The 23,539-nt window shown below is 41.0% G+C and overlaps 1 protein-coding gene across 1 annotated transcript in view; it reads right to left on the minus strand.

The window, feature by feature from the left end:
• Window positions 1-23,539, minus strand: part of ISM1 (isthmin 1, angiogenesis inhibitor) — a 118,567-nt gene that overhangs the window by 21,449 nt on the left and 73,579 nt on the right. The window contains exons 2-3 of the mRNA XM_006865622.1: window positions 13,148-13,387; window positions 251-515 (exon numbers count right to left, since the gene is read on the minus strand). Coding sequence (XP_006865684.1) covers window positions 251-515; window positions 13,148-13,387 — 505 coding nt within the window. The remainder of the gene's footprint in view (window positions 1-250; window positions 516-13,147; window positions 13,388-23,539) is intronic.

Here is a 23,539-nt window from a genome sequence, read left to right on the forward strand (position 1 = left end):
AAAAAAAAAAAAAAAAAAAGTTTCTCCTAGTATAATTGGTATGATTTTAAAATTATAGTCTTTCCAGAAAAATGTGGCTGCCGGTGCCTCCTTGGGGCTTCTGCGGAGTAGAGCTTTTATGAGGTATGCTTCATAACAGACCAAAAGCCACATACTGTAAACTGGGTTTTGTTTGGCTTTGTGTTCTTCAGGACTCATCATTGTCATTTATTCTCCCCACTAATTTTATAATACTGGGTGGTAAACTTACCATATTCTGGCTGCTCTTTGGTTTCAAAAGTCCGGTGGCCTGGGGCCGGACGGTCCCACCCCCTGGGAGGGTTGAGGAAGTTGCTGTCATCTGAGGTACTATCATACTTGTAGTCCTGATCCCCGCTGTTCACCCTTGCCAAGGACAAGGACCTCTGCCACCAGGGCCGCCAGTCAGGGGATGGAACTGACCAGCTGGGTTTATTCTCTGGATGCTGGTCTTTATCTGCTTCAGAGTCAGGACCGTCGACCACTTCTATGGTGACCTGAAGAATTCAGAACATGCTAGGGTTAATGAGAAGCCAACAACATCCAAGCTGTACAATCCTTGCAAGAAAGTCTGCCAGAGGAGAGTGAATAATGGATGTATTCCTTCTAAAGGAGAGTGAAGTTTACCTGGTTACACAGAATGGGAGTGTACAGGGATGGTTCAAATGACTTCCATGATTAGACAGAACTAATGTAACTGGGCCTTGGGATATTCTGTCATCAGGGTTGCTGATTTACTGTTGACGAAGTCATTGGGAAGCCTACAATTCAAGGAGTAAATATGTACTATATATACTTGGAAATGACAATGAATATTACTAATAAAATCCAGCATTTATTGATGAACTCTGTACCAATCACTCAGTGTTCTACATATATTCATTTATTTCATCCTTACAATAACCTTATAAAGTTGGTACTATGATTATTTCCAATGATCAGTTATCCTCATTAGTAATTCCTTTCATCCTTGTATGTGCATGCTACTCTTCCCACCAAGAGATTGTCTGTCTCTAATCTGGGCTGTCCCTGTGACTTGCTTTGCCCAATAGGATGTGGTGGGAGTGATACTGGATGACACATCTTATAAACCCGCATGGCTTCCATTTTCAATCTCTTGGAAAGTTCTTATTTGGCATGTAAGGAAGCCCAGATGAGGCTACTGTACACACATACAGAGAGGCTACCTGGATAAGAACTGGAGCACAATCAATGGCCAGCTCCAATTCCTTAGTATAAATGGGGTCATTCTGTGTCTTCCAGCCCCACGTGGGTCAGAGACATGCTCTCCTAGCTGAGCCCTGCATAAATTCCTGACCCACAAAATTGTGAGCAATCAAGCAGTCATTGCTTCAGACAATTACATTTTGGTGTGGTTGTTAGCTATAGATAGTTTGTTACAAGAAAACTGGGTTGCAGAAATGTTGGAAACTCTTTTAAGGTCACAGAGCTGGTGAGTGGAAGACTCAGGTAGCCTGGTACATGCTCTTACCAATTTTGTTACTCTGCTTTTCAAAAGGTAAAAATAGAGATATTGTTCTCTTATGAAACCAAGGGAACAAATGGCCACAGAAGCATTTCATGTGAGGATGGCACATGACTGGGCAGTGTTTCGTTCTGTTGTACCTAAAGTCACTATGACTCGGAACTGACTTGAAGTCACTAACACCAACAATGTAAACATATGTTCCTCAAGATCCAGGTTTTCATAGCTATGATTTTCACTCATCACAGACCAAGCCAGACCCAGAATCATGAACTCCTTCACTGGACTCTCAGGGTCAGAGCAGATAGTCCCAAAGCCAAGGTTAGAACTTGCTCTCAGATTTATGAAGTCTAATTTTAAAGTCTATCACGTGGTTGAAAGAATGCAGCTTCTTGGCTCTGAGAGACAATCAACTCAGAGAAACTTGTTTAAAAAATATAATAAAAGACTTATTGGGCTCATTTGGCCATCACATAGCTCTTGCAATACCCCTGGATGAGTTATGTGTAAATGAATCAGAAACACGCGCTCCAAGTAATCAGCGCAAGATGTACTGGGCAGATGTATTTCCAGTTTTGCCCCAACCCGACATCTGAGAGTTGTTGAGATGCTCTGCCAAATTGCATGGGGAGTGCCCATCCCTGAGACAAACAGCCCCTTCCCTTGTGCTAGAAATGGAGAACTTGTAATCCTGCTTACTTTGACATTCAAAAAAGTCACCACCCCATTGATGTTGGGTCCAGGCTGTTGTTTTTTGTGGTCTAGATCAAGGTCAAGTGTGTGGCCTTTGATCCCAGAGTATACTCATCAGAACACAGCGACCAAGCACATTGTAAATTCTCTAGTGTGCAATGCCTACAACAGTAGTACTAAACTTTATCCCATGCCACCACCACTGTCTCAGTCTGGTAAACATCCCTTACAAAATTTTAAAAAAGTTACAGAACTTCTTAGTAATTCCTCCCAAAGAAAAATGGCCAGAGAGCAAAGGAATGGTCTTGTATCATTGTTGTTTGCTGGAATGAATGGTCATTGCAGAGACATGGTGACTGGCTCTCCTTTGCAACCCTGGATGGACAAGTGTAGGAGTGCTCAGCTTGGCAATGACAAGGCATTTGTCATTGAGTTTTTGAAGATAGTATCCTTCCTCTCTGCAGGCTGGCTCCCCTCTGCCTGCAGAAAGAACAACTGAGCTACAATAATTGTCTGCAAAGCTATTAAGGGTCTCTGAGGAGAGAGGTTGTCAAGAGCCAGGCAAGCCTGCAATTATGGTAATGAAATCAGTCTCTGGGTAGGAGATAAGGGGAATTCGCCCAAGTTTTGGTATTCCATTTGTATTCAGACTGGAGTCAAAGGGATTGCCTAAACAAAACATGCCCTGCAATTTCTCCAACCTGGGAATAAAAACAATTTCATGTTTTAAGCTGTTACCGTCAATACGATTTTTTTCAAACTGCTGCTCAGATCCAAACAAAATAGATTTGTTGCCTGGCCAGGCAATGAGTAGCAAAATATGAATTTACTCCAAAAGCTATATCAATGACTAAATCTCAACAGCTTAGAGGGTGTGTTTTTTTCCGCTTGAATTTTTAGCCACTGCCCCAACTGAATTAAAACAAAGCAAAACAAAACCTTAGCATTCACCCTTCCCTAGAATTAACAATGTGGGGACCTTAAACTGATATCAAAAGAAGAAATCTTATCTTGAACCTTAAGTTTCATAGGCATCCAATTAACAAGACTTAATAATGAGTATGATCAATGACTTCTAAAATGATGGTGATTAGTTTATTTCCTGTTGCTCTCACTCTAGTTTCACGTTCTTCAAAGTCAAGGAATTGTTTTCTAATGATGTATTGAATGTTAATCATCATGATACACTGAAGGAGAGTGAGCTCAATAGAGTTCCCAAATGAAGAATACTCTAGATTTTACATGTGTTCTCATACTTGGTGGTGATGATGGTTATGTGCCATGGAGTCAGGTCCAAGTCATAGTGACCCTGCATAGGGTTTCCGAGGCTGTAAATCTTTACGGGAGCAGAAAGCCTCATCTTTCTCCCTCCGAACATCTGATAGTTTCAAACTGCTGACCTTGAAGTTAGCAACCCAACTTGTAACCCCTACACTACCAGAGCTCTGTTCTCATACTTGTTGTTGTTGTTAAGTGCCATCAAGTTGATTCCAACCCATAGCAACCCTGTATAGGGTTTCCAAGGAGCAGCTGGTGAGCTTGAACTACCGACCTTGCTGTTCAAACGACTTTGTAGTCTGACGCATTAGCCCACAGCGCCACACCAGGACATATAATTGAAGCATCTTAACATACTTGATTTGTCCAGACTTTTCAACACTATGTATAAAGACAGTGAAAGAACAGGGACTCTTTTAAAGCCTCAAGTCCAAGTTTTGGCAAAGTTTTCTCAGCCCCAAGAAAGAAAGTCCAAAATTGGTGCCAATTTGGTGAATTTTGTCCAAAATCATGAAATGAGGATAAGATCCTTTGTAATTTTACTGGCTTCTTTTGAAATTGAGACATTTATTGGGAACAAACTCTTCACTCTTTTCTGAGAAGTATTTTTCATAGGGAAATGAATGTAATTCTCATTGTAGCTATAATAAACTCATGGCAGCAAGAAAATGCAAGCCATGAATGTCCCTCAGAAGACCCCTAAGTGCTTGTGAGTGGTGGGTGTTGGCTGGTATTTCCCAAAGAAGAAAATTAGTGCCAATAGGTGAAGTGAATTTCTCAAGAGCATACAGCCTCCTGGACTGCAAACCAGTCTCCTGATAAGATTTTGGCCTCAGATTATACTATCCCTTCTTCCCTGACAATTGGAAAAGGAAGATGGAACCCCTTTCTCTCAGGACTACCAACAGTGGCAACCACAACTAACTGTGATTTGAGACTAGCAACATGCTTTCCTAAAACAGGTTTGCTTTTTCAACACAAATGAGTCCCAGTTTTCAGGTATAGTAACTAGACTGGATAATTCAAGTTCCCAAGGAAGATATAAAATCTCAAAACTAGGTCTTATAATTCTATTATTTTCTATATGTTTCCTCTGTCATCTTTTCCCTCATAATTCTCATCTACCTATATCTATAAGTTTGGGGAAGCTTATCTTGTTCCTCACTACCTTCACAACATTCTTATCAATGGAGAAAAGATTGAAGTTGTCAACGACTTAATTCTTGGATCAACTATCAACACTCATGGAAGCATCAGTCAAGAAATCAAATGATATATTGCGTTAGGCAAATCTGCTGCATAGGAACTTTTTATAGTGTTGGAGAGCAAAGATGTCAGCTTGAAGACTAAGGTGCGCCTGACCCAAGCCATAGTATTTTCAATAACCTCATATGCATGTGAAAGCTGGACAGTGATTAAGGAAGACCATAGAAGAATTGATGCCTTTGAGTTATGGTGTTGGAGGAGAATATTGAAAGTGCCATGGGCTGCCAAAAGAACCAACAGATCTGTGTTGGAAGAAGAGCAGCCAGAGTGCTCCTTGGAGGCCAAGATGGCCAAACTTCGCCTATCATACTTCGGACATATTGTTAAGAGGGACCAGTTTCTGGAGAAGGATATCATGTTTGGTAAGGTGGAGGGTCAGAGAAAAAGAGGAAGATCCCCAGAGAGATGGATTGGCAAAGTGGCAGCATTAATGGGCTCAAACGTGACAACAATTGTGAGGTTGACCCAGGACCGGGCAGTGTTTCATTGTGTTGTACACAGCGTCACTATGAGTTGGTACCAACTCGATGGCACCTAACAACAACAACCTTGTTCCTGACCCTGTCCTAAATAGTAACCATCTCCTTGAATCCTCATAGATTACCATCCACGTGGTAGTATGTCCATTCTAGGGTGGTCCTGTGTGGCTCAAACAATTACGTGTTTGAGTACTAACTGTACTTCAAACCTACCTAGAAGTATTTCAGAAGGCTTGATGTTATGCTTCTGAAAGGTCACAGCCTTAACACCTAACAGAGCACAGCTCCACTTTGCAACATGTAGGGTCCCCATGACTCAGGACAAAACAGCAACTGGTTTATGATCATTCTGATTTTAAAGACAAGGAAACCAAGGCACAAGGATGCTGAATAAGCTATGAAGCCACAGAGGTTAAGCGTAGCCCACTAAACAGTGATGTCAGATCCCAAATGTAGGTCTGTCTGACTCCCTAGCTCATGCTACTGACAGCAATGCCCCTGGGAGAATCTGAGTAGTCACCATGGGCATATGGGCCAATGTACTGAGCACTGAACTTTCTTGGTTCTTATTCAACCAGACCTGCCATTCAAAATCATTTTTGAAAAAAAGGAGGAAGGGAATCTGAAGTAGAATTATGTATGTGTGCAGCATGTGTAGCCCTGGCCAAGTCATTTGATTGTATCTAGTGCTGCACAAAAGGGGAAAAGGGCCTTTCGATAGTTGGTCTTAAAGTCTCCTTTAGTGGAAGAAAAGACATGAGTAAAGTGTATTAGTGGAAATGAATACCAATCTCAGTCTGAAGGGAAAAAAAATGTGGTTGTGAAGAGCTACTGCAGCAAGGAATTGGTGCAGTAAGCCTAATGAGTTGATTTTAGAGATTTCTTTCTTTGCTATCTGACCATAAGCTGCCAACTAAAAATCCACACTATGATACTAAAGTTCAAGTCTAACTTGTTCTAAATAATTAAAAAAAAAAAAAAAAAAAAACTCAATGCCCAGTATTGTTTTAGATTTAATAGGAAAATTGGGCTCAGGAGTTTGAGGCTGTTTCCTTCTATTTTGTGCACAGTGATTTTATTCCCCACTCACTTCTACAACCTGCAGCCAATATTAACTTGGAAGAAGGGCCATTTGACTTAGGGGGGTGGGGAATAGGAAGGGGAGTGTCAAAAAATTCTGCAGAAGTAGATGTTGTGGTCTTACTTTAGGATTTCCCTCCTGAAACGCCAAGAGGCCGAAGAGGAATGTGCTCCTTGCACAGGCTTAGCAATGTCACTGGGGAAAGTGTGGTTATGTCTTGGACCCCCCAGCTCTGGAGCGTGGGAAATGATTCCAGAGACTGGCGTGGGGAAGCGGGGTGAGTTCAGAGAGAGGAGTGTCAAGTTCCTGTTCAACTCCTCAGCTCCATCCCAAGTGAGGAGATGGGGGGTGAGGGGCAGGTTGCCAGGGGAGGGGGAGATGAGGCAACCGCAGTTGGCAGTGGAAGCTGACCTACAGATGGGCCCCTTCACCTGTCTTCACTCTGCTACCCAGGGAATGCAAATGCTTTGACTGGGTCCTCAGTGACCAGCAGGGCTGTGTGCTCTGCTGAATCGGCCCTGTGTCAAACCAGTGGGTTTCAACAAAAGAGTACTGCTGTAAGCAAAGGCCGAGGCTTGCCAACACGGAAACCATCACCCCCTTTTGGAAAACACCTCATCTTTTAAAGGACCACCAAGGAACTGGTTTACTCAAGTGCAGTGGTGCATGGGTCTGCAGCAGCCAGTGCTCTGTGTGGATATGTGAATGTGCATGTGTGCACTTACACACACAAATAGGTCTGGGGCTCCCAGGGGCAGCTGCTGCTTCATTCTTTCTTTGAACATCTTTCTGAGTGACCAGTACTAACCTATTTTTGGTCTTCCAGAAACAGGCCGGAAATGCAGCTCAATTTTCTTTTCTTTAGTGCTAACAGGTCATCAGATCAGTACTTGCCCCTACATTTCTACCCCCTCCTACTGCCTGTGGAAGGTTAACAAACACAGCGATGGTACAAAGTAGAAATGGAATGAACCAAACTGGGTGATAGCCAAAATGGCAGGTTGGGCTCATCTTTGAGACTTTGACTTTAACTGGATCTGGGTTGTAGTTGCACTCGTTTTTAATATCTAGCACTGTTTTTTGAAGCTTTGGGAAAGCTGTCCCTTCACAAATGAAAATTTGTATTCTTCGAGTTGTGGTGGTCTTTTCTGTTTGAAGAGTAATTCAAGAAGAATAATGGGGACCTCATAGGAATGAAGGAGCTCTGGTAGCGTAGTGGTTACAAATTGGGCTGCGAACCTTAAGGTCAGCAGTTCAAAACTACTAGCCACTTCGCGGGAGAAAGATGAGGCTTTCTACTCCTGTCAAGATTTACAGCCTTGGAAACCCTGTACAGGGTCACTATGGGTTGGAATCGACTCGACGGCACATAACAACAACAACAACAACATAGGAATGACCCTGTCCCTCTTCACACCCAGTACTTGCCTTTTGGAAGGCCAACATGGAGGTAATCATTTTGTTCCCATTCTAGGGTAGGGGTAAGAGGAAGTAGAAGGCAAAGTTTTAGTTGTTACTTTTCCCTTGTTAATAAGTCTATGTAAGCACACAGCTTGAGTATTAAAGAAGATGATGTTGGTTGCTGTTTAGTCCTGACCCATGGTAAACCCAGGCACAACAGAACAACACACTGGCTGGTCCTGTGTCACCCTCATGACTGTCAGCAAACTTGAGTCCATTGTTGTAGCTGACGTGTATTGTTGTTAAGTGTCGTTAAGTTGGTTCCAACACACAGTGACCCTGTGTAGGGTTTCCAAGGAGTGTCTGGTGAGACTGAACCACAGACCTTACAGTTCAAACCGAATTTGCAGTCCAGTGCATTAACCCACAGTGCCACACCAGGACTCGAGCTACTGTATAATGCCTTCCCGTCTAGGGGACTTGTTTTCCAGCACTATATTAGACAATATTTTGTTGTTAGCCACAGTGTTTTTCATTACCTAACTTTCAGAAATAAATCACCAGACCTTTCTTTTTGTCTGCTGTAGTCTGGAAACTCTGTTGAAATTTGTCCACCGTGATAATAACACTGCTGATATTTGAAGTACTGGTGGCATAGCTTCCAGTGTTATAGCAACACATGTGTCAACATAGTATGACAAACTGACAGATGTTTGGTGGATCAGAGAAGATGAGGGCAAATGATTCCCACCTGTATTATATATGCAGCCATAGCATTGTGACAGCACATGGGGGAGGTGAATTTTATAATACAAGTTCGAATGGCCACCAAGGAGACAGCCTTGCCATACACAGCCATAGCCCAGTGTGCCCTTCTTATACTTCTCCTTGCATTTATCCTCTGATTCCATGTTATATTCTAGTTCTTTCTTTGCGCAACAATTCTAGCCGCGCCCTCCCCCATCAGGAAGCCAGTCCCAACTGTTCCAAGCATTCTTTACTTTCACTGTGGCTAAACAAAACACCTTATTATGATGAGAAATTAATTGCAATCTGGCTGCTTTCTTGAGTTTATGCATAAATCCATGAAGGAGCTGACAGAAGAGTCAGTACTTCATGGATGCCCTTTTCTTTTCTGGAAAATAAATCTGGTGTCCTAGATTTGTGGATCCCAACTGCCTTTGTACTTTGTATCTGTTTTCCCATTCCTGTTGTTAGGTAATACAAAGATGAATAAAAAATTAGCCGTATTCTCGTTATATTAAAATACCCACCCACATTGGGCATGCATGTGAAATGATTCTGTTGAGTAGATGAGTGACAGTGGATTATGTGACAAATCATTTGCAAATCAGCTATGGCTCTGCCTGTGAAATCATCCACGACAGACTTGGGTTTCTAAAGGTTTGTGCAAGATAGGTATCAAGACAACTCACAGAAGAACATAAACAGAAGCGTTTGGACATCTACAAACCAAATTTGGTTTCAAGGGAAGGTAGACATTTCTTAAGAAAAATCATGACTGGTGATGAGACATGGGTGCATCACTATGGACCTGAGAGTAAACTGCAGAGTATGGAATGGGAACATCCTCAATTGCCAACCAAAAAAAGTTCAAAGGTCAACCATCAGCTGAAAAATGGATACTTACAGTTTTCTGGACCACTAGCAGGACAAAGGCTCAGCACTCAATATTGCTCATTACAGTGAGATGCTCACTGAGGAGTGGAAGCCGAAACTCCAGCTCAGACACTGTGGACTTCTATCCAAGGTGTTGTGATATTGTATGACAATGCTTGTCCACACACCTCTACCCACAATGCTGACATTCTGCAAAAACTTTGTGTTGAGGTGTTAAAGAATCCTCCCTATTGTCCTGATCTTATTCTATTAGACTTTTATCTGTTTGGTCCCCTGAAAGTGGTCCTTTGAGGATGAAGATTCACCTCTGATAAAGAAGTGAAGCCAGTGGTACATTCGTGGCTCACAGCTCAGCCTAAAACATTTTTTAATTAGGGAACACAAAAACTTATTGACAAATGAACAAAGTGTCTTGAAAAATGAGGAAATTATGTCAAAAATGATGTGTTTGTCTTTTCTAAAAGTTGATTATACAACCAGAGTATGGATACTTTCTTACTTGCTCTCATAGTTTTAAAAGGCTCAAGTGAGATCTGGAATGGGTCTGGGAAATTTTAGCTGGATTGATTTATGTGGAAGGAAAAAAGGAGATACTAAGAAATTCTTGAAATCTGATTCTTAGGTGCAGCACTATGCATTCAGTAATATTTCAACAAGGACTCACTCTCCCTACAGCCCTCTATACCTTTGTGTCTAGGCACTTTTTTTGCAAATTTAAATTGTAGGCAACTTGTCAGTTGCCATTGACCCAAGTCTGACTCATGGTGAGTCTGTGTAGACTGTGTTCCATAGGGTTTTCAATGGCTGCTTTTTCAGAAGTAGAGCACCAAGTCTTTCTTTGCATCAGTAATCGCTACATCATTTGCTCTAGTAGCTCAGTCCTTAACCTTAAAGCTCGCAGTGACATGTCTTCCTCTGGGAGAAAACACAAGCCATAGCAAACTATTGTTTAGGCAAGGCTTAAGTACCTTTGGGGTGAGGGCTGTCTAGTCCTGTAAGCACGGAATTGATTAACAATGATAAATTACTTCCTGCAGATGAAGCCTTGATTGACAGACAGTTAAGCAACAGGATGGATGTCTGAAGACTTTTTTGGCTATCTGTGCCTCCCCCAAGTGGACCCTTTGTTTTTTATCAGAGAGCTATGTAGGGTGAGAGCACTGGGACAAAAAAAACCCAATTTTTCCAATGAATCAATTAGAACAATACAAGACTCATCAGAAATATTAATGGGGTACACATTGATTTTTGTACACATGTATCAAAGATGTCCTCTAAAACATTTTTCATTTCTGCCCTACTTGGCTGTTCTGCTGAGTTCATACACAAATCCACAACACAGCTGAGATCTACCCACAGCAGAAAACAGTGGTTCTTCTTCCTGTATCCATGATCCCTCTGGCATTTTCTTATGTAGTACAAGGATCTGGTAGCGTAGTGGTTACGAATCAGGCTGCGAACCTTAAGGTCAGCTGTTTGAAACTACCAGCCGCTCCGCGGGTGAAAGATGAGGCTTTCTGCTCCCATAAAGATTTATAGCCTTGGAAACCCTGTACAGGGTCTCTATGGGTCGGAACAGACTCGACGACATTTAACAACAACAACAACAACAACCAGGATCTTAGGACCTTTGGCATGTCCTTTCTTGGTCTACGAGTTTACTGGAGAGAAAAGGCCTTGTATTTCTCAGTCTCTCATAACCTGACGCAGTGTCTTCTATTCAGGAGGTGCTGGTCAATATATTCTAATTGAGTTGTACTCTTAGTGACATTCATCAGCCCTCCTGACACTAGTATTATGAACAAAACAGCTCTGATCAGAGAAACCTGATCTAAAACTGTATCTTGTAGAGGGCTTTACTCTTGAGAGAAAGTCAGTTAACTTAATTAAGCATCAATTGCTCTGAGGTCAAGTTCAGGAACTTTTTGCACTGTAAGCTAATTTGTTTAGAAAAGAAGAATAAGGAGATACTGCCACTGCACAAATGAAAATATTGAAAACAAAGGTAAACGCACACCACCACCATCACCAGAAGCCATTGAGTTGATTATTCCTCATGGCGACCTCATGTGTAGAGTAGAAATGTGTTCCATAGTGTTTTCAGTGACTGAGTTTTCAGAAGGTGATTTCCAGCATTTCTTCAAAGACACGTCTGGATGGACTCAAATTTCCAAACTCTCAGTTGGCAACTAAGCATATTAACAGTTTGCATCACCAAGGGACTCCACTAAAAAGTGTGACAGCAAGTAAATGAGGGCAGGAGCTGGGCAGAGGCTAGATTGTCTGGAGTGGCATGAGACGCCCTCAGCCATCATGGGACCACCTTTGGGGGGAGATAGAGGGAGGTACAAGCATAATTCAAAAGTTAAGTCTGTATCTCTAGAACACAGATTGATAGGGTAAGTGTTCTTGGAAGTCTGGATTTGAATGCCACCACCACTGCATACTAGCCATGTGACCCTTGGTAAACCATATTGCAATTTACTTCTTGTTGTAGTTGCTAGGTGTCATTGAGTCAGTTCTATTGAGTCAGATCCTATATAGTGTTTCTGAGGAGTGGCTGGTTGGTTTGAACCACTAACCTTGCAGTTATCAGTCAAGTGTTTATCCTACAGTGCCACACCAGGACTTCTGGTAATTTACAAAGTACCTGTTACATTTTTCATAATATTGGAAAGATGACATGTGTTCCAATTCCTTTGTGAGGGTGTTGGGCAGTCAAATCAGATCAGTATTTGCTGATATTGTTGTTGTTAGCTGCTGTAGAGTCAATTCTGACTCGCGGAAACCTCATGCGTGCAGAGTAAACTGTTCATGGGGCTTTCAAAACTGTTACCTTTCCGAAGTCTATCACCAGGCGTGTCTTCTGAGGGCCCTGGATAGTTTTGAACCACCAAACTTTCAGTGATATAATTGAACACTTAACCGTTTGCAACACCCAGGAACTCCTCATTACATAATGGGCTATTTCAGTAGATGGGTATTATTAATTTGAATTCTTGGCACCCTTTTCCCTAACCTCTCATATCCTTATGTTTCACCCATCCCGTTTTAGTAATATGTATTCATCTCTACCCCAGGAACTCCCATTCTCATGTTCTTAACTTTCTCCCTCTTAAAATTTTCTTTAAGTAAGTCATTTAAACATTAGAGCAGCTGTAGTTTTATCACCTATGGAAAGAATTTCTGGTGTCCAAGTCAAGTTGGATAACTATTTGAGAGAGTGGCCTTTCCTGCGTGCTTTTGAAGTCATACTATGATTTGCCTTGTCTATTCATGTTACAGTGGCCCTTTCCTATAGCTAGTATACAACCACTCACAGACACGAGGGGCCTTTATATATATGTATATATCCCTGGTGGCACTGTAAGGTAAACACTGTACTACTAACCACAAAGATAGTAGTTCAAACCCACCCACCACTGTGAGAAAGACAGGGTCTCTATGACTCAGAATCAACTTGATGGCAGTGTGTTTGGTTTGCTATGCATGTGTGTGTATGTACATATACATACATGTTTCTGAAACCAAAATGTGTCTTATATTAACAGTGTATCAAAATTTATATGAGCTGTCTTATCTGTGTGTGTGATTCATAACATAATAGGGCATCTCACAATCAAGGATGTCAGATTAGATACAGTATAGCACTGTTCTTTTTAGAAATATCATGATCACAAGCAGGATTCATTAGCACATTAAGAAGGAAAGTGATGTAAGGCAGAAGTTATTTTGGAATCAGATCATGAAACAAAGAGATGGACTCCTTCACTGTGCTTTCAACATCTAGCTGCCAAGGATTACCTGAATATTTGGATTCTGCCCATTGATATCAGCTTTGGAAAGATCTGGAAAGTTTGGTAGATCAAGAAGAAAGGACCTGGGACCATCTCTTTGCAATGAAGGGTGGCCAGAGTCTTGCCGGAATCGCTGTCTGGGGATGGGTCTTTGTGCAACTTGATGATCTGGAGGCTCCCTGGGCTCTTCTTTGGAGACAGGAAAGCTAGTTTCTGATGTAGACTCACTTTCCACATTGAGGTTATTCTAAAACAAACAAACAAATTTAAGAGACACATGATAAAATATATGTATTTTAAATGCTACCCTTAAAAGTCCATCAAAGACAAGGAGCAAGGGCATTCCATTGGCTGAAATTAAGCCAAAATAATATTCCCAATTCATTTTCCTTCCCCATGGTTTAGTTTCACTATCTTCAAAAAGCCTAATCATTAGGAAATTTCTTCCAGCCCGTTCTTGGGAGTTTTATGAGAGTTAATGAGTTAAGGGCTATTTATTAAGCATCAAAGCACATCCAAACAAAGTGCTGTTTTGAAGGAGAATAGGTGCTCATTTAGAAATTATGGTTTCTTTCTCATAGCTTTAATCTACTAACCACCTTGGCTTTAGTTATGGCCCGACTGTCCAGAATTTATTTCTTTGGTGCAGGCCATGGAGTATAAGGTCTGATAAAGTTGGATAAAATACTGGATCACTGATTAGATCCATCTGTGGCTGCAACAATGCGTTAAAAAAGAACCACTGTGAGGATGCTGAAGGACCGGGTAGAATTTTGTTCTGTTGTACAGAAGGTAGCTATGAGTCAGACAGCACCAAACAACATCCATTCATCCATCCATCCATCCACCCATCTAATCAACAAATTCCAATCACATTTTGTTGTTGCTGTTAGGTGCCATTGAGTCGGTACCGACTCATAGCTACCTTATGCACAGTAGAACCAAACACTGCCCGATCCTGGGCCAACCTCACTATTGTTGCCACGCTCGAGTCCATTGATGCTGCCACTTGGCCAATCCAATTCACTGGGGGGAGCTTCCTCTTTTTCTCTGACCCTCCACCTTGCCAAACATGATATCCTTCTCTAGTGACTGATCCCTCCTGACAATATGTCCAAAGTATGAGAGACGAAGTTTGGCCATCTTGGCATCCAAGGAGCACTCTGGCTGCACATCTTCCAAAACGGATCTATTAGATCTTTTGGCAGCCCATGGCACTTTCAATATTCTCCTTCAACACTCTAACTCAAAAGCATCAGTTCTTCTATGGTTTTCCTTATTCACTGTCCAGCTTTCACATTTAGGCACAGTAAATACAGGACAGGCGTGAATCCTATTTTCTTTGAGTGTATATCTGGTTGGGGATGGTGGTGTGGATAATCAATAAATACATAGATAAATCAATAACACCAGATCAGAGAATGGTGACTGCTAAGAAGAAAACAAACAAACAAAAAAACAAAAACAAAAACAAAAAAAAAAAAAAGAAGAAGAAGGTAATAGAGAGTGGTTAGGGAAAATAGTAGATGCTCAGAGAAAATCTTTCTGAGAAAATGACCTATAAGGCAAGTCTTAACATAGCGGTTACGAATCGGGCTGTGGACCGCAAGGTCAGCAGTTCGAAACTACCCGCTGCACTGTGGGAGAAAGATGAGGCTGTCTGCTCCAGTGAAGATACAGCCTCGGAAACCCTGTGCACGGTCACTATGGGTCAGAACTGACTCAACGGCACTTAACAACAAAAACAACAAACAAGAGAAGGTGATACCCTGCAATGATCTGGGATTAAAACATTCTAGCAGAGGGAATAACAACCAAAAAAGCCCTGAGGTGAGGGTGAATTTGGTTTGTTTGAGGATTGAGGAAAGGCTGGTGATTTTGGTATGGAGTGAAAAAAGGAAGAAGAGATTGGTATAGCCAATCAAAAGGGACAAAATATTCTAAAATAGAATGTGAGGATGGTGCAGGACTTCTGGTGGACACTGTAAAATGAGCACTGAACTGCTAGCCTCAAGGCCGGCAGTTCAAATCCACCAGCTGCTTCTCGGAAACCCTATATGGGGTCACTATGGGTTGGAATCAACTCAACGGCACTTAAAAACAACAACAATGAAACAGAATGCTTTTACTCTAAAAGAAAACTGCAAGTCTGTTGTTATTAACGACTAGTAAAAAATGTCTCTTTTAGCACTTGCTGGGGACAATTTTGTTAGTGATTGAAGAGTATATAGAAGTTGCTGGACTCCTTTCCCAATTTTTCTACCTCTCATTCTTCCTGGCTCTCTCATCCAAAGACTTCTTCCATTCCTGCGGGGATAGTGTTTTCATGTTTACTAGTGGAGAGAGCTCTGGAGATAGAATTTCACCAGCGTTTGGGTCAGTGGTGAATGTCCTTGTTATTCTTGGGCATGTTGTAGGGTTTTGGAGTGTCGATTCCAGTACACTGTCTCCACACACACACTCTGGCCCCCACTACAGTGCCTCTGACCCAGCCAAAAGGTTACATCTGGTATCAAGACACTCTTAACTCTGAAAATCCAAGGTCAAGAGTGGCCTGAGGATGAAGGACATGCAGTAGATAAAAAACTTCTTAGAAAGCTAAAATGAGGGTTCTTAGAGGGATGGATTTTTACATTGTTTTAAACAGGAATGGGGCTGAAGAAAAGACTGGTGCAGAGACGAGCAGTGAAAATCTACAGAGAGGTCAAGAGGAGCAAAGAGACAGGGAACATGTCTGCCTCCTCTTTAAGATGTGCAGCTATAGAAGCAAAGCTGACTGTCCTTCATCATGTTTTTGCTTGCCCTTCCTTTCAGTGCAGAAGCTGTGGCCGGGGGCAATCTTTGTTCACCTTTCCAGCCACCTCTCTGTCATGGGTTTTCTCCTGGCACATGCTTGCAGAGGGAGTTGTCCTGGCATTCTGAGACATTGCTCAATGCAATGGAGGCCAAATGTGTTATTCTGACATTAAGCCCAGCGGAGAGAGAGAGAACACTCTAAGTCTTCCTTCAACATACGATCTCTCCATCACAGACAGCCCAAGGGGAAATAACTGAAAACAATTGTTATCTTCCTTTTCTCCTGAACCCCAAACCTTCTCCACAGTGTTAGTGATGACAGTTGCTTTAGGATTTCCTGGCAAATCAAGCTCTAAAACTTCATTGTAACAACTCAGGCAGACCTACTGTTTATTGGATAAAAAAATGGAACTTAAAGTCAACTCCCTTTCCTTTCTCCTGTGGTAAATTACTCTTTGTAACAGTGAAACTTATATTTTAAAAAAAGAGATAGAAATTATAGTTTTGGTATGTGGCATTTTGCTTAGTTTTTTTTTTTTTTTTTTAACTTTTTAAAAACCAAAAGGCCTGAACCCAACTGATTTTTTAAACCTGACTCTGAAATATTTTCTAAAAGGACATTCAACACCACAGTAATCCTGGCTCAGCCACTGACCAAGCAACCTACTTAACTGTGACTCAGTGAACTTCCATGTAACGATGCAGATAATAAGGATAGCCCTGTCCCCTCCCCGTGGGACCATCAAGTTACCATGGCTATATCTATATATGAAAAGATAAGTGCAGAGTTAGGACAATTGGCCGGGCAATTCAGGCCACAAGTGCATCTGCCAGGAATAGTCTGACTACTGGGGCTAATGTATGTTTTGGCTTGAGTTATGCACACAATTGTGATAGTTCTCCATAGCCTCTGCTTCTCCATGTTTATAAAGCATTTGGAAGATGGGAAGTAATGAGAAAATGCAAATCCCAATCTCTGGACATTGGAATTACTCTTGCACCTCTTCCAAGACATATTTAACAGGAAACTTTAGATCCCTGTAATGCATGCCTCAAATTACTCAGAAACTACAAGTCCTGGGGGTATAAAAGGTTATAAGAAACATCCATATAAAAGGAAATTCCATTTTATTCAATTAGTAACAAAATGCTAGGAGGGACATAATTTTGGTGATATAAATTTTAAATCCTGGGTGATAGGCAGCAGACAGGATCTGAAAACAATGTAGGAAATGAGTCTTTTCTTCATACTCCATCCTTTTACGAAGGGGCTCACTACACATTTTCTTATAGAATACCAGACAGCAGTATTGGCTGATGGATTTCTGCTCCAGTTATCGCCAAGAAATCACCAAGTTTGCTCACAAAGTGTTCCCTTTATACTCCTTTAGAAAAGTAAATATTCTGAAGAAGAATGATCCTCAAAATGAGGATTAAAATAGTTTGTGATTTATTCAGAAAGGTACAGCCTTCTGTAAGTTGACAGCATAAGGGAATCCAGGAATTTAAGAGGAGGCATGTCACCATCCACTATTTGTTCATCAGTTTGTTGTACGGTAATGACTTACATGTTGCTATGATGCTGGAAGCTATGCCAGTGGTATTTCAAATACCAACAGGTCACCGTTGGTGGTCAGCTTTCAGTGGAGCTTCTAGACGAAGACAGATAGGAATAAGGAGAGACAGACTACTTATGAATGTCTGGTGGTGGTGGTGTGCTCTTGAGTCGGCTCTGAGTCATATCAACCCTGTATAGGGTTTCCAAGGCAGTGAAACTTTAAGCCTAATCTTTAATCTAAAAGTGAATCTTTAATCTAAAAGACTCATCTTTCTCCAGCACAGCAATGGATAGATTAGAACGGCTGGCTTTGTGGTTAGCAGCAAAACACATACCACTATACTATCAGGGCTCCTTAAATAGCTTTCATGCCTTTCATGTGTTGACCAGGAATTGAACAAGGGTCAACTGCTTGGAAGGTAACTATGCTAACCACTATGCCACCAACACTTAAGCTATAGATGTTTAGCTGCTGAGTCCTTTATGGAAAGCAGCAGAACATTGTCAGATAGAGTACTAGAAAATGAAAACATAAATAGAACCAGAATATTGCCAGTTACAGTGCTGGAAGACGAGCCCCTCCAGTTGGAAGGCAATCAAATCATGAATTCTCCTCATTTTGATTTCTTCCCAATCAGCAATTGAAGGTACCCAAAACTTGGCTCCATTCTTGTCACTATGATCAACTCAACTTGGAGGAGACAGCTCTTTTCCAGTCATGGTTTTTTTTTTTTCTTCCTTTTTTTAAAATTGTGAATTGAATGTAATCTTACAGACAAGATTATCCATTTTACATTGAACAAATCATTTATTTTTTTTTCATCTCAGTGCATGGATGAGATTGAAATCACTCAGATGAAATAAAGCATATGATTTGTTGAAGGTAAAACTGGAGATCTTGTCTGTAAAGCTTCAATCATTTCACAATTAAAAAAAAAAAAAAAAAAAAAGACTGGAAAAGAGCTGATTTTTCCAGGTAGAGTTGACTGCTATAACATGAATGGAGCAAAGCTTTCGGGACCTTCAACTGCTGATGGAGCAAAACTCAAAATGAGGAGAAACAGCTTCGAACATGCATTAATAATCAGGACATGGAATGTACAAAGTATGAATCTAGGAGAACTGGAAGTTGTCAAAAAGGAAACGGAACTCATAAAGATTAATATTCTAGGCAACGGTGAACTGAAATGGACTGGCAATGGCCATTTTGAATCTGACAATCAGATGTTTACTATATACAAAGGACAATAAATTGAAGAGATATGGTGTCACATTCATCATCAAAAGTAATATTTCAATATCTATTTTGAAGTAAATCCAATATATCTGTGATAAGATAAGATCCATACATCTACAAGGAAGATCAATTCACATCAACTATTATTCAAATTTACACACCAAATACCAGTGATGATGACACTAAAGAATTCTACTAACTCTTCAATCTGAAACTGATTAAACATGCAATAAATATGTATTGATAATTCCTGATAATTGGAGTGTGAAGGTTCAAAACAAAGGATGGATCGGTAGTTGGAAAATATGACCTTGGTGATAAAAATATGCTTGATACCACATAACAGAACTTTGTAAGACCAAGGATTTATTCATTGCAAATACCTTTTAAAAATCACATAAAAGTTGACTATACACATGAACCTCACTAGATGGAATACACAGGAATGAAATTGACTACATTTGTGGGAAGAGATGGTAGAAAAGCTCAATATCATCAGCCAAAACAAGGCCAGGGGCAGACTGTGGAAAAATCTATCAATTGCTCATATGCAAATTCAGGCTGAAGCAGAGGAAAATTTAAACAAGTTCATTAGAGTCAAAATATGATTTTAAATATCCCACCTGAATTCAGAGACAATCTCAAGACCACATTAGATACATTAGACACTAATGACAGAAGCCCAGAAGAATTAAAGGGATGACAGCAAGAATGTAATACAGGAAGGAGGCAAAAAGTCATTAAAAATACAGAAAAGAAAGAAAAGACCAAAATGGATGTCAGAAGAGACTCTGAAACATGGTCTTGAGCATTGATGTTGTTGTCAAATGCTGTTGAGTCAATTCCAACTCATAGTGACCCTGTATAGGGTTTCCGAGAAGCAGCTGGTTGGTTTGAACTGCTGACCTTGTGGTTTGCAGTCCAGTGCTACAGCAGAAATCTTGAGCATAGAAGTCTTAAGCATAAAGTAGTTAACATGAATAGAAGAAATGAGGTCGTGAAAGAGCTGAAGAAGCAATGTCAAAGTGCAACTTTGAGAAGACCAAGTCAAGTATTTTAATGAAATGCAAAAAGACATAAAACCATAATGCAAAAAGACATAAAACCAAAAGGGAAAAGCATGCTTAGTATTTCTCAAGCTTAAAGAACTGAAGAAAAAAATCAAGCCTCTGCTTGCAATATTAAAAGATTCTATTAAGCACTGGACTGCTAACCACAAGTGCGCAGTTCAAACACACCAACCGCTCTTCAGAAACCTTATACAGGGCTGCTATGAGCTGGAATCGACTGGATGACACTTAACAACAACATTGACAGTTCTGATGTGACACTGTAGTATAAGCACTGCACTGCTAACCACAAGATTGGCAGTTCAAACCTACCAGCTGCTCCTCGGAAATCTTATAAAGGGTCATTATGAGTTGGAACTGACTCAGTGGCACTTAACAACAATCGCAACAATGGTCAAAATATTGAATGATGCAGAAAACATCAAAAGATGAAGGAAGGAATACAGAGTCACTATACTAAAAAGAAATGGTTGTTGTTCACCCATTTCAAGGGGTAGCATATGATAAACAACCAATGGCATTGAAGGAACTAGCCCAAGCCCACTGAAGGCATTTGTGAGAACAAGGCTCCATCCGAGAATTGATGGAATACAAATTGAAATCTTTCAACTAACTGAGGCAGCTCTGGAAGTACTCACTCATCTATGCCAAGAAATTTTCAAGACTTTTACCTGCCCAAACTATTGGAAGGGCTCCATATTTGTATCCATTCTAAAGAAAGGTGACCCAACGGAATGAGGAAATCATAGAACAATATCATTAATATCACATATTAACAAAATTCTGTTGAAGTACAACCAGAGTTCTCCAAGAAGCGAAGATTATGAAACCTCATCGGTCATGCTTTATATATATTCTCCCGAGTATTAGTCCCTTGAGAAGGATCTCATGCTTGGTAAAGTGGAAGGCCAGAGAAAAATGAGGAAGACCCCATTGAGATGGACTGATGCAGTGGTAACACCAGTGGGCTCAATCATAACAACAATTGTGAGGATGGTTGTGCTGTGCACAGGTTCTCCATGAGTCAGAACCAATTTGACAGCACCTAAGCTCTGGTAGCGTAGTGGTTACGAATTGGGCTGCGAACCTTAAGATCAACAGTTCAAAACCACCAGCCACTCCATGGGAGAAAGATGAGGCTTTCTACTCCCGTAAATATTTACAGTCTCGGAAACCTTGTACAGGGTCGTTATTGGTTTGAACCGACTTGACGGCACTTAACAACAACAACAAATCTCACCAGCCGCTCCTCGAAAACCCTTTATAGGGTTGCAAGGGATCAGAATTGACTCGACAGCATTTAACAACAACAACAACAGCAAAGTAACAAGAGGGTGCCTGGTCAGCTTAGTAAGATGTTGCTTTACCCAGAGCACGTCTTTTAGTTGACCTTCAATCTGCGAGTTAACAATTACAATGCAGCAATGCCAATGTGCCTTTTTGTGACTCCAATTTTAGTGCAGTGACTACCAACAAAAATAACTAAACCTATTACATAGTTTATACATATATACAAGCCAGCTGCTAAAGCAGTTGGTCAAATATCCAGTTACTTGATGCTTCCCAGGAATTGTTATATAATAAAAATGTCAGGATCATGCAGCCTAGCATTTTGCCTTCGATGGCAGCTTTGTGGCAGACATTGTATTGCCTACCTGGTAAGTTCCTCTCTTTTTGTTACCTAGTGCTTATTTCTAGCGATGCTGTGGATCGAACCTCAAGGTCAGCAATTCAAACCCACCAGCTGTTCTTTGGAAACCCTATACAAGGTTGCTATGAATCAGAACCAACTCAATGGCATGTAACAACAAGTGTTTGTTTCAGGTGGCAATGTATCTGACTAAAACTGCATTTCCCAGCACCCACTGCATCCAGCAGTAGGCGGTGATGGTAAGATTGCTGACCAGGAGGCAGAGTCAATTTTGCCTTTCGCTCTTCCATTTTTCCTGCCTGGAATGTGGAAATAGTGCTTAAAGTGAAGTGGGGAAGCTGGCAGGCATAAGAATGAAGACCACATTCTAAGAATGGCTAAAAGGAAAGGTGCCAGGCCATTCCCCACTCTGGGTTTCCACCTTTGAACTTCTTTTATGTGGGAAAAAAAAAAAAATCCAAAAAACAAACCCCATTTGTCTAAGGTTCTCAAATTTGGGTTTTCTGATCTTTGCTTGAACACAACCCATAACTGCTAGAGGTGCCTATATGACATTTAGTGAAGCATAATGGTTGAACTTCACAATGGTGCCAAGGCTAAGGATGCTCTGATGCTAACTGTCCTTAACACTCTATTCTCAATCTGTTGCTGTCTACAAATTTCTCTATACATATAAAGAATCTTTTCATTGTTTCTACATCTATAAGTTTCATTCCTCAAATCAATTATTCATTGTGTAATAGATTATTGTCTTTAATTAGTCTTAAATGTCATTTTAAAGTATCACTACTAGATTCCAAGGCATTTGTCTTAACTAAAAGCGATCAGGGTTCCTCGGATGAATGGTTGATTCCAGAGCCTGAGTAGTGAAGGTACAGGGAATCTGAGCTACTTTGCTGTACCAGAACCCAAGGAAGCATTCAGTGATCCTCAGGGGACGCCAAAAAGAACACAGGAACAAATGTGAAGGTTACCATCACCCAAAGATTGGGCAACTTGGATGTGAAAAGTTGTAAAAATTCCTTCATCTATGATGATGCTCAAAACAGAGGAAAAGCCAGAAGAAATTTTATTGACCCTATGTAAGGTAGTTCTTTTAAAACTCTTTACTTTTCAAATTAGTATTAAGGAGAAAGAGAAGCTTAACCAAGGAAGAAATGTTTGAGCTGAGCTCAAAAAGATATATACATTTAAGCAAATGGGGAGAACAAGGCAGGAGGAGGAGGAGGTAGGCCACGTAAAATTCTTATCCTGCCAGAGGAAACAGCAGGTGCAGATTCCCCAAGGACTCCTAAAGCACGGTTGGTGTATTGATTTCAAGGATTTCAGGGCTGGAACGGAATGGATGATACAATCTGGGCCACTGTACCGGTTTTGTCAGAGATAACTGAGTTAAACAACAAAAATGCCAGGCCTACCACACGGAAGTATAAAACCCAGTCTTGGGGTTGAGAGTGTTCTATCATTATGTGTTGTGACTTTCCCACTAAACCATCATGTCCCTTGCAGTACCTCTGAGTCATTTGGAGACTTGCTGAAACTGTATGGTACTCGGCTCTCCTCCTTCTGCCTCCATTGACTTAGTTGGCTCTGAATGCTCTGAGAAAATTCCGGCAAGGTGAACTTAGAAGAACACTGAATCTCTTCTTGTTGCTGTTGTTAAGCAACATCCAGTTGGCTCTGATTCATAGCAACTCTGTATGGGGTTTCTGAGGAGCAGCTGATGGGTTGCACCTTGTGGTTAGCTTTTAAGTGCTTATCCTACAGCGCCACACCAGGCTGCATATAATTTCTGAGATCAAGCCTGATGCTTATCATTGATGTCATTTCTCCTGAGAACATCACTGGCCCAAGACTAAGGATACCCATCCACTACCTCCAACCAATACTCTCAATCAGTGTACTGTGAGAGCTGTTCGTTTTGACTGTCCTGCTGACGAAGTTGGGTTGTTACAACCACAACAGGAATAAAGTGATCATAGTAACCCAGCTTGTCAATTGGCGCAGACCAATGGATACAAGGGAGGGGTTGGGGGTGGGGGGAGAGAAAGAGGTGGTTTGTTTTTTTTTTTTTTTTTTTTTTTTTT

The sequence above is a fragment of the Chrysochloris asiatica genome, unplaced genomic scaffold (assembly GCF_000296735.1).
Source record: "Chrysochloris asiatica unplaced genomic scaffold, ChrAsi1.0 scaffold00080, whole genome shotgun sequence".
Lineage (NCBI taxonomy): Eukaryota > Metazoa > Chordata > Mammalia > Afrosoricida > Chrysochloridae > Chrysochloris > Chrysochloris asiatica.